Genomic DNA, 10,874 nt, shown 5'->3' on the forward strand with positions numbered 1-10,874 from the left:
TTCCCTTTCCATCACCTCTTCTCTTCTTCCATAACTCCTTCATTCGGAGTGTCTTTCGCATGTGTATAGTTTTCTTGGATAATATCAGACGGTTGTATTCAGCTTGAAAATATTTAGGGGAATGAAGCATCAGCGAAGTTCATGTGTAAAATTTAAGTTGACGAGAGGATTTGGCGAGGACGGCCAAGAACGAGATGGATATCAAGGGTGGAGGAGTTGACTACATAGCAGATGGTGGCAGGCGGGAGTAATGACGAGTAGCGATCATGAGGAGAGAGGTGTATCTGTTATGGCCACATAATGTTAACGTTAAGTGTTTTATACTGACTTCATTTATACAGTGGACTGAAAGAGAATAAACGCTTTTGGAAGAATAGAAAAAATTATATCAATGTACGACTCAGTTTATTGTTGATGATACCGGCCTGAGGACATGTACAGTACATATGTTTACATCGGGACTGCGGCGTCATTCCACCGTTGCTCGGGGCAGCGGCAGCTGACGTCGCCTCCCGAGGGAGACTCAGTGTTCGACGGTGACGACGGGATGGGTTAGGTGGGCCCCGCTGTAGGCAACGGCAGGGTGGGGGAAGGCGGGCACGGCGGCTATTTGGTGCTGAACGTGGTAGGGCTGGGACACGGGCACGGGCACACTGTAGGGCTGGGGTACTGCGTAGGGCTGAGGCACGGCGTAGGGCTCAGCCACGTACTTGTGATGGATGGGTGTGATCTCCTGGGTCTGGTAGACTGGCTTGGGCACGGCCACGTCGTAAGTCTTTTCAATAACTTTAAGTTCTGGCCGAACCTCAGTGATCTGTGGGGTGTAGGAGATGATAGGACGAGAGAGAGCTTTCACGGGGGTCCTCTGCACCAACACGTCAGGGGAGGGAGCCTCGCCCGCTGGCACAGGTGCCGGCACGTTCAGGTTAACATTGGAGTAGGTGAGGGCTGCGGGGGCCGCGGCCAGAGGGGCGGGGACTTCGACAGCTTTAACCTGGGCGACGGGGAGGGTGGCCGGGGCATGGACAGCGTAAGTGTGGGCAGCGGGTAGGACGGGCAGGGCGTTTACATCGACCTCGACTGCCTTTGGCTGAGCATAGGTCTCTGAGATTTGGCGCACCTCCCCATCAACGTGGTACCCGGGCACGACAGCAGACGCAGCAGGAGCCACTGCCACCGCCTCACCCACCGCCTTGTACTCCACGGCATCTGGCACGTGAGCAGTGACCTGATGTGCAGTCAGGGCCAGGGGAGCCCCATGGATGGCCACGGAGCCAACTGTTGGGGCAGCCACACACCCAGCAGCCAACAACGGAAGCAGCACCTGGGGAAGAATAAACTTAATTGCATGTCCTCCACACTGCTTAAGTCCTTCATACTGTAATAGAGAAACTGATTAATTGTTACTAATACTGGTAATAATGGAGCTCCTAGTTTGTCTGGCTGTATCTGCTGTAAATATGTAAGGCACATGTTCAATGCTTTCTGTTTTAGAATGAAAAATGTACTGTGAACACCAGTGTCCTAAATCATCAGGATTTTACAGTCGTTATCAGCCCAAACCAATATCCCGAGTAAGAACTTGGGTGATGTAGAATTCATGAGAGAGAGAGAGAGAGAGAGAGAGAGAGAGAGAGAGAGAGAAGAAATATCAGACAGCGTGGTGAATGAAATGGTCAACAATGTCATTAAGACAACATCCAAGTCCTTCCGAATCCTAGCGCCACCTGACTAGATATACCGTTTGCACACATTACAAGGAAATAATATAAGTTTTAACCGGGCTGAAGCACAGGGCAACCATACCTTGTGCATCTCCATACATCCATTACTCCCTTGTCAGTTCCTTGTTCTCCTCACTTTCCATACCTTGCTTTCTTACATAGTCTTTCACCATATCAATCCATCTTCGCTTCCCCCACCTTCCTTCACATAAACACACTCTCTTTTGTCCCTTTATAAGTAGACTTCCTTACTTTACATCTTTCACAAATCTTTTCTTATCCTATACCATCTGCTCTCACCACACTTTCCTATATAGTCCCATTTCTGCTGTTCTTGCTCTTGACTCCTCGCTCACATTTTCATACCATACGTTACTGTGAGTTCTAAGACTTTCTAAGCCCCATTCATGTAATCCTCTTGCAGCTTCCGTATTCAGCCACACATTTGCTTATAGGTCTTCATATCACAGTTGGATTGTTTGCAGTACTGTAATCACACCACTTAGCATATATAGTTGCTTCTCTGTTAACTGCACAGAGGTATTTGCACTCTTATACCAGATCGAGAGTCTTCATTCATCAGCATGTCACACTGAATCAACTTCTCTCTCAACGATCACAATTTCATCGTACTTGCATTTGCTTTCAATCCACGCGGCTCACAGACAATCACAATGAACCAAATTGCAAAGATCCTGCTCATCATCATCATCTGGCAGAGGAGTACCATCTGCACACATTAGTCCTGACATACTCCGCCCTTCATTTGTCACCATCGCGTCCCCTCTTTCATCAGCTCTAGTTTGGACCTTTCTGTAGCAAGACTGAGAACTACAAATGCTGTCTTTTCACACTTACCAGCGGGTTCATCATGTCAGGAGGGCGTCGAAGCTCTGGCCTGCCTGAAACACTGGCTCTAGGGTTTTTATACCAGCCTTCCCATACCCCGACCTTGTAGGACTATGACCACGCCCTAGGAATATCGTCCTCACCGCCTCCCACGCCACTCCTAACCCATCCTTCTTTCCCACACCCCACCCTTCTGCCTCCTCCTTTTCTCCCATCCTTTCCTCCTGCCCTCGCTAAGCTGGTCGTCCTTCTCACCGCTGCTGGGCCGGAATGGTTTATTGTTTTATTTATTTTTTTTTTCCGTGCTTTTTTTCTTTATCTTTCGTTGTGTACGGATCCTGTTTGTTATCTCTCTCTCTCTCTCTCTCTCTCTCTCTCTCTCTCTCTCTCTCTCTCTCTCTCTCTCTCACGTGTTAATTATTGGAGTTCTTACCAATTTTTTTATCTCGGTCCTGTTCAGCTGCTGCATAAAGGGTAGAACTTAAATGGGGTAGTTTAACAATGCTCATAGAGAAAGTGTATTTTATTTTTTACAGCCTCAAGGGGATTTTCTTTTTATCTCAGGGGAGTCTTAACTTGCTAGAGAAGTTATAGTCATCATGAATTCCTAGAACAGAAAAAGTCTTACCTAAGTTTAATGAAATCGACTGCAGTGGTTAATATCTAGCACAACACGTTTGGATTAAGAAAAAAGTGTGTGTGTGTGTGTGTGTGTGTGTGTGTGTGTGAATTTATTGTTCTTCCAAGTAGGCTATGTGGTACACAGGCCTACTCAGGACAAGAGGAGCTTGGCTTAATTCCTCTGTAGGCTACTGCAAGGAGGTAATTACAGCCAGGTTAACACACACACACACACACACGTATGTATGTACAAGGCCTCTCCCTGGCTCCACCCATCCCGTAAGAGGCCACTTCTTCAGTCCACGCCCTGCAGTCCTCGCTCTCCCTCTCAACTCGTCTGCTGTGTGTGTGTGTGTGTGTGTGTGTGTGTGTGTGTGTGTCTCTCTCTCTCTCTCTCTCTCTCATATTCAATGCAAGAGCGTATTCTCTCTCTCTCTCTCTCTCTCTCTCTCTCTCTCTCTCTCTCTCTCTCTCTCTGTGTCCACCCTTTGTCACCTCCACAGTCTGTATCCAGGTATGTCTGTCCCCAGCATCATCCACTCTGTCTCTTTCACTGTCTCTTTAACTCTCTTTATCTGTTTTATATTTCACTGTCAGTCTGTCTCTCGCACATGTCTCTTATAGTGCTAGAAAGATTCTCTCTCTCTCTCTCTCTCTCTCTCTCTCTCTCTCTCTCTCTCTCTCTCTCTCTCTCTCTCTCTCTCTCTCTCTCTCTCTCTCTCTCTCTCTCTCTCTCAGCATGGTAAACACAGAACAGATGACGATGAAAGGGCGAGAGCGATGTCAACAGAGGAATTCGTAGATCAAACGGTGTGACAGATGAAACGGGAAACGGCATACAACAGGAAGCTCGAGGCGGGAAACAGAGAGGACACTGGAACAGCCTTGGATAGAGACAGATTCGAGGATGTAGGAAGCTGTCTGTCCCCTGAATAATATTTGTTTGGTATTTGTTGGAGGAAGTACTGAGAGAGGACGTGAGGATGACGGGCTTGACCAATGCAGTACAGAAACCCTTTATTTACTTAGCTCTTGCCACCTCGTCTTTATTGAATGAAGAAAGGACGCTTGGTAGTAAAGGTATCAGTGGTAAGAATTAGTTTCCAGGAAGTGGTGTGGATAGGGACGAGTAGAGGAGGGTCAGTGAAAGAGGCCACTCCCTGCTTCAAGGCCAGTCTTCCCCCTAAAACATGACCCTTGTTAATCACTGTTACATCCAGGTCCCTAAATGTACTGGGGGACGAACAGGGACGAAGGACAAGGTAATGGGGGCAATATAGACACTCAGGCTCCTATGACTCACTCAGCTGAATGAAATCGTCTTGCCTTAGCTTGGAAAACAATACTAAGAAGATGTAACCACGACGGGGCTAACCATTTATTTTGTTTACTTATTTTTATTTTGCAACCACTAAGCAACTTTATTCAACTTAGGAATGGTCTGTCGTAGTGAAGGTGTTGACCCTTTCATGCCAGGACAACTCTAGTATTATATTCCATGATTGTATTCACCGGAGAGGAAGTCAAATGAGCCTGAGAGTGTTAGTGGCAAGACACAGTGTAGAGGAAGTGGTCAGGGTGGGGCCGAGTTGATGATCATCCCCAGTGGCCACTCCCTCACCCAAGGCCACTTCGGTGACTCCTCCTCGCTGGCTCTAAAAACTGGCCTGGCGACTCTATGTGCTCTTCCCTGGATCCTCTGCCAGCCTGTGGGAAGTGGGGTAAAAATTGGAGGCCAGAAAGTAATGACTGGATGGTTTATACAGTCGCTAGCAGAGGTACCCGGCATTGCCCCTCCCCCTCCTTATTTATCTTCCTCCTCCTGTCCTTTCTCTCTCTCTCTCTCTCTCTCTCTCTCTCTCTCCTTATTTATCTGACTCTTACTACTCTGCCCCCCTCCCTCAAACCATCAGTCTTTTTGGTCTTAAAACCTTCCTTGGGTCATAAGGATTCCAGCTATGTAAGTTAAGGCCAGGTACAGTAAAGTGAAAATTGAGGGAGTAGTGCCCTTTATGTTGTAGATTAGGGTATGTGTTTTGTTGGTAATCAGTGGGTATAGAGCAAAATTCTGTGAGGACGTAACGAGTGGCTGAACAGTATGAATAGGCATAGAGTTATAGAGTTACATATTTTTGTCCCAGAACAGTCGGTAAGGATAAGACTTGGACCTGATACGTGGATGGCTTATATAGTAACAGGTTTATTCATACCTGTCCCCGTAATCTGTGGAGAAATCGCAGTATCTAGATTGTTTATGTAATCAGGTGATAATACGTTTCCGTGAGTAGGAAGGGAATAGAAGTTGGGAGCGAGGCACTGTTAATTGCATGTTGTGTATGCTTACGGATATATAATACATAAATTTTGTACACACACACACACACACACACACACACACACACACACACACACACACACACACACACACACACACACACACACACACACACACACTTTATTCCGGCAGAGGTTTGAAGATTTGTTTGGGTGCGACGTTCAGAGATGATTGTGTTTGGTAGCATTCTGTAGTTGTTGAGGCGAGAAAGTGAGAGGGGTAGGGTGTGCATGTGTGGCGGGGCGGGGCGGGGCAGCGGTTGACAGTCCTTGATACTTTTACTCACCGCTTCACTCACCTTACGTCACTTGCCAGACTGCTTCTTGCCTCAGTACCTGAATGGAATTTAAAATAGTACAGTTCCATCTTCGTTGCCTTTTGTGTGTGTATAGCCAAAAATATTTACTGGACTTGTTATCCTTGCTAGTGAGTGTAAAAGTTGCTATACACCCCAAATATAATAATAATAATAATAATAATAATAATAATAATAATAATAAAAATAATAATAATAATAATAAAAATAATAATAATAATGATTTTGATATTAATGGTGAAGCGTGAAAATTGCAGTCGTGATAAGCAAGTGATGCCCATTTTAGAAGTTGTTAATTTTGACTTTTGGGAAGCGATAATTTCCAGTTTTCGAGGTCACAAAATTAAAGACTTTTCCATAGTAATAATAATAATAATAATAATAATAATAATAATGTTATGAAATACCTCAAGAATACAAGCCGATCCATTCTCTCTACTTTCCCTGGAGAAATAAGCTTTTTCAGCTATTTAATCATTAATATATACCGGTACTCGTAAATCGTCTTTAATCAGTTATATATATATATATCGTCTTTGATCAGTAATATAAAAATCTTTAATCAGTGAAGATTTAAATACACTGCAAATGGACGTTACTGAATTTAATTAACTTCTTTCCTCCATATCTACTGTACAGAACCGAAATATTGACCAAAATATCGATCTGTTGCTGATTGATTAAAAAAAAAAAAAATCTTGAGTATATAACCTTTTTTTTTCATTAATAGGCTAGAAATACACTTCAGGATGACGATCATTTTCTTCACTCGAGAGAAATCAGCGACGTCAGTGATTAAAGACAGCGACATAAACCGCCCACAAAGGCAAAAAAAAGAAGAAGTGTTGGTTAAGCCCCCTTCTCAGCCTGGCTTTGTGTGTCTTGGGTTGGAGGCCGCCACATCTTAGCCTAAACTTACTCACCAACGGGAAGTTACGCTCTTTTCTTCTCTCTTAGTTACTCCGGCAAGAGCTTCCAAACTTCCCGACGGGCGGAGGAAGGAGGGGACTCTTGTTATTATTAATGGAGTCTCTTGATGCCTTGCTCTTCCTGCCTTGGTGTCCTTGAGGTGCGCTACTTGACCCCCTCACGGTAGGAACAAGTCTAGAGTTTGTTCCAGATGACGTGAGATGATTTTGTTCAGCTGAGAGTGTGTCGTGGGAGCCTGAGAGAGTAATTTTTGTAACCATCCCTCCCCCCCCCGTCACATGCTCGGAGCAACTCTAGTACTCTGTCACAGCTCAGACGATTTCATTCAGCTGGATGAATTATAGGAAGCCAAGGACGGTTTTCTCGTGTCGTTAGGAAAGCCCACTAGCACCTCTTCCTTACCGGTTTATTTCTACGTCTTCCTCGCTATGCTTATGTTTTATTCATGCAATGTATGTCCATTATTAAAAGATATAAACAAAAACAAAAAAAAGTATTGATAGGTAGTTTGAAAATAAATCGCTAAGGAAGAGGTGCTTGGGTGTATATTCTTATGTTTTATCCAATGTATGTCGATACTGAAAAGATAAAAGAAGCAGAATAGACAATATTGGTAGGTAGTTAGAAAATGAATCGCTAAAGAAGAGGTACTAGGGAGCCTCCTAACTTCCCGAGAATACTTGACACTGCCACCGTCGTCTTCCATGGCTAACCTGGACAACTGTATATTCTATTTCATCTTTCCCCAGACGATTTCATGCAGCTGAGAGAGCCATGGGAGCCTGAGAGAGTTAAACCTATCTATATCTATCTATCTATAGCCCGACCCCCTAATCCCGCAAAGGGTGGCCGCAGACAAAACGCCTCCAAGTCGTTCTGTCACCCACCATTTGACTAACCTTCCCCCAACTCACTCCCCCCTCCCTCATGTACCTCTCAACTCCATCCCTCCACCTCATCCTCGGTCTACCCCTCCCTCTCCCTCCCTCCACCACACCTACATGCACCCTCTAAGTCAGTCTTTCATTCTCCATTCTCTCCACATGTCCAAACCACCATAGTGTATTTCTCCCAATCATCTCAACCACATCCACATCCACCCCACAAGTTCCTTCACTTCTTCATTCGTCAACCCGTCCCTCCACGTCACTCCACATGCTCCTCTCAAGTAACTCAAGTTAAACCTGCCACTATTAAACCTCTCAGGCGAAAAAACCCTAACAGTATTCTAATTCAGCTAACGCCAGACGATTTTATTCGCCTGAGAGGGAGTCATAGCAGCCTGAGAGTTAAAACCGTCCTCACTAACCTCTCATAGTAGGAACAGCCTTGGTAGTCTAGTGCTGCTAATGGGGGACGATTTTATTCAGCTGGGAGTGAGTCATGGGAGGTTGAGAATTAACACAGCATATTCTCGTCCTCCGCTCCTATTTTTCCGTACCACCTCTCTCTCTCTCTCTCTCTCTCTCTCTCTCTCTCTCTCTCTCTCTCTCTCTCTCTCTCTCTCTCTCTCAAAAACGTGTGCACCTTGTTAACAGATCTGGATTCACTTGATTGTTAGTATATTCCCATCATTAAAAACAAAAACTAAAGAAATCCATAACCTTTTCTTATGATTTGCACAATTTACGTGGCTGTCATGAGCAAATTGGGAGCTGATTTCGAGCATCAGTCCATTGAATACTCAGACGTCTTCTATTTTCCTTGTTACCTTCTGAAGATTTTCGAAAGTTCTGATGAAGCTTCTCGTTGTGAAGGAGTTAGATGGAGGTTGCATTAAGCTTCTCCTTTTGGCATGATACACGGAAACTAAGACTGTGCCTGGTCATGTTTTTTATAGAAATGGCTGTGCTGGAGAGTATATGTTTGCCTTTTGACGTCTTCACTACGAAAAATAAGTTTATTTTAATTTTGATTACTCTAAGTCTATATTAAACTGCTTTAGAAGGATGTCCTCGAACTGAAGGGGTTAGGTACAGTGTGTCTTTATATTATTTCAGAGTTGATGCTAGATAATATTTACAGAGAAATCTTGAAAGAATAATGATAGCTACAAAAAATTAAAGCAGATTATCCCGTAAGATACAAAGAAAGTATTAAACGAGAGAGGGAAAGAAAAAAAGTATTCCAGCTAGATCTGAAAACTGACCTTGAACATAAAGTATAATAAAAAGAAAAGTGAAAACTCAGAGATAGATGATAACGAGGAAGACGGAGATAAAATATTGGAAAAAGAGACCTGTATACTTTTAGAGCATTTGACAATATGAAGAACGAAGTGGACTAAAACGTCACAAAAACAGGCAAAGAAAATGCAAAGAAAGACAAATAAATAGCGCAACTAAGAATTAATACACAGAGAGGAAATGATGAGAAATGTGAAACAGAAAAGAAATCCTCAGACGAATTCAGAGAGATTCATAATTGCAAAATAAAACACACACAACTCTCGAAAAGTTGGCCATGAAAACTTTTTAATGCACTCTTAATACTTTTGTGCTTCCGCGGCGGCCCGGCCAAAAAATCCGTGCCAAGAATTTTATTTCGAGAAGAGGAGGAGGAGGAGGAGGAGGAGGAGAAGCAGGAGGAGGAAGAGGAGGAGGAGGAGGAGCCGGAGGACCTTCATCGTGTCTTCTTCACAGCCGAAGGTAAAGAGGAGGAGGAGGAGGGCGAGGGCGTGGTAATGGTGAGGCGTCCGACCTACCTTGAGGAAAAGCTGAAAAACTTTTTCTTATTTTGCGTCTGGATGTTGAGCAGTTTGGTTGCACTTGTGGTAAGATTGTGGTAGGTGTTTCTTACTGTGTGTCTGGTTGTGGTTGTGGTGAGGTTGTGGTGGTTCTTTCTGTGTGCTTGGTGTCCTCCATATTGAGCTATTTTTTTTTTTTTTATTGTGGTAAGGTAGTGGTAGGTATGGTTGTGGTTGTGGTAAGAGTGTGGTAGGTTTTTATGATTTTTGCCTCTGTTACTCGGAATGTTGAATGGTTTGTTTGTGTCTATATCCTTGATAGTCTTGTTTGAATGATTTTATTCCTGTTTGCTGATGATTGTTTTACTGAAGCACTAGAGATTATTTTATAGTGTATGAGTGTTTAGGTATAAGTGTTATTGAATTTTACTACAGTGTTTTATTTATTTATTTTTATTTGTTTATTTTGTTGTTTGTGGAAATATAAAATCTGATCGGTAATTGGGCTGTGATTTTGCAAATGGGTATATTTCCATTTTATTGTCATCTTTGTTGTTTTTGCGGTCAGTTTATTATCAGTCTTACTTTTATCATCATCATCATCATCATCATCATCACCTTCACTTTGCTTCTTATCTGTATGTTTTTAGTTTTCATATCATCATTATCACCATAATCATCATCACCGACAATATGATGTTTATCCTGCACGCTTGGGATCATCATCATCATCATCATCATCATCATCATCATCATCGTTTTAAGTTTATCAGTGTTCATGTAATTTTCATATCATCATCACCATCATCATCATGTTTATCCTGCACGCTTGGGTTCTATTCATTTCATGTGTTTGACAGCAGGTAGTGCGTGAGGGCAGAGGGGCTTTGATCTTCCCTCTTAGGTCTCGAATTCACGAAGGAAGTTACGGTAAATTCATTCGTATCTGTAGCTTGTTTTCGCAAAGAGAGTGAGAGTCTTGTGCAGAATCCTCCAGTGTTCCTTAGTCTTGCTGTAGAATAGTTACGAGTGGAACAGACATGCATTCGTACATACATACATACATACATACAAGGAAGCTGTTTGGAAGAGAGAGAGAGAGAGAGAGAGAGAGAGAGAGCACCAGACGATTTTATTCAGCTTAGGAGAGCCTTTTCAACCCGAAGGATTTGATATATCCTTCGCTGATTCCTTCATTACTTGAGGATCTTCTTGAGTAATGTTATCTAACGGCGGCAAGAATTAAAATAAGTCACCAGATGGAAGGGGTTAAGGGTGAAGTGCTCTTGTATTTAAGAAGTTATGAGGTGACGCCAGTATAACAAGATCTCTATATTCTTTAGTTGTAGTAGTAGTAGTAGTAGTAGTAGTAGCAGTAGTTGTGGTAGTAGTAGTTGCAACCCAGGCTCATCT

At 43.4% G+C, this 10,874-nt stretch overlaps 1 protein-coding gene across 1 annotated transcript; it reads right to left on the minus strand.

Moving 5' to 3' along the window:
• Positions 1–523: 523 nt before the first annotated feature.
• Positions 524–2,594, minus strand: LOC145415087 (uncharacterized). Its single transcript, XM_080284500.1, has 2 exons — positions 2,583–2,594; positions 524–1,324 (listed from the first exon to the last, which is right to left on the minus strand). Exons 1-2 carry the CDS (start codon positions 2,592–2,594, stop codon positions 524–526), a joined length of 813 nt encoding a protein of 270 aa, XP_080140626.1.
• Positions 2,595–10,874: the final 8,280 nt, after the last annotated feature.

The sequence above is a fragment of the Coenobita brevimanus genome, chromosome 101 (assembly GCF_032717465.1).
Source record: "Coenobita brevimanus isolate Jiangsu-jjx chromosome 101, ASM3271746v2, whole genome shotgun sequence".
NCBI classification, from domain to species: domain Eukaryota; kingdom Metazoa; phylum Arthropoda; class Malacostraca; order Decapoda; family Coenobitidae; genus Coenobita; species Coenobita brevimanus.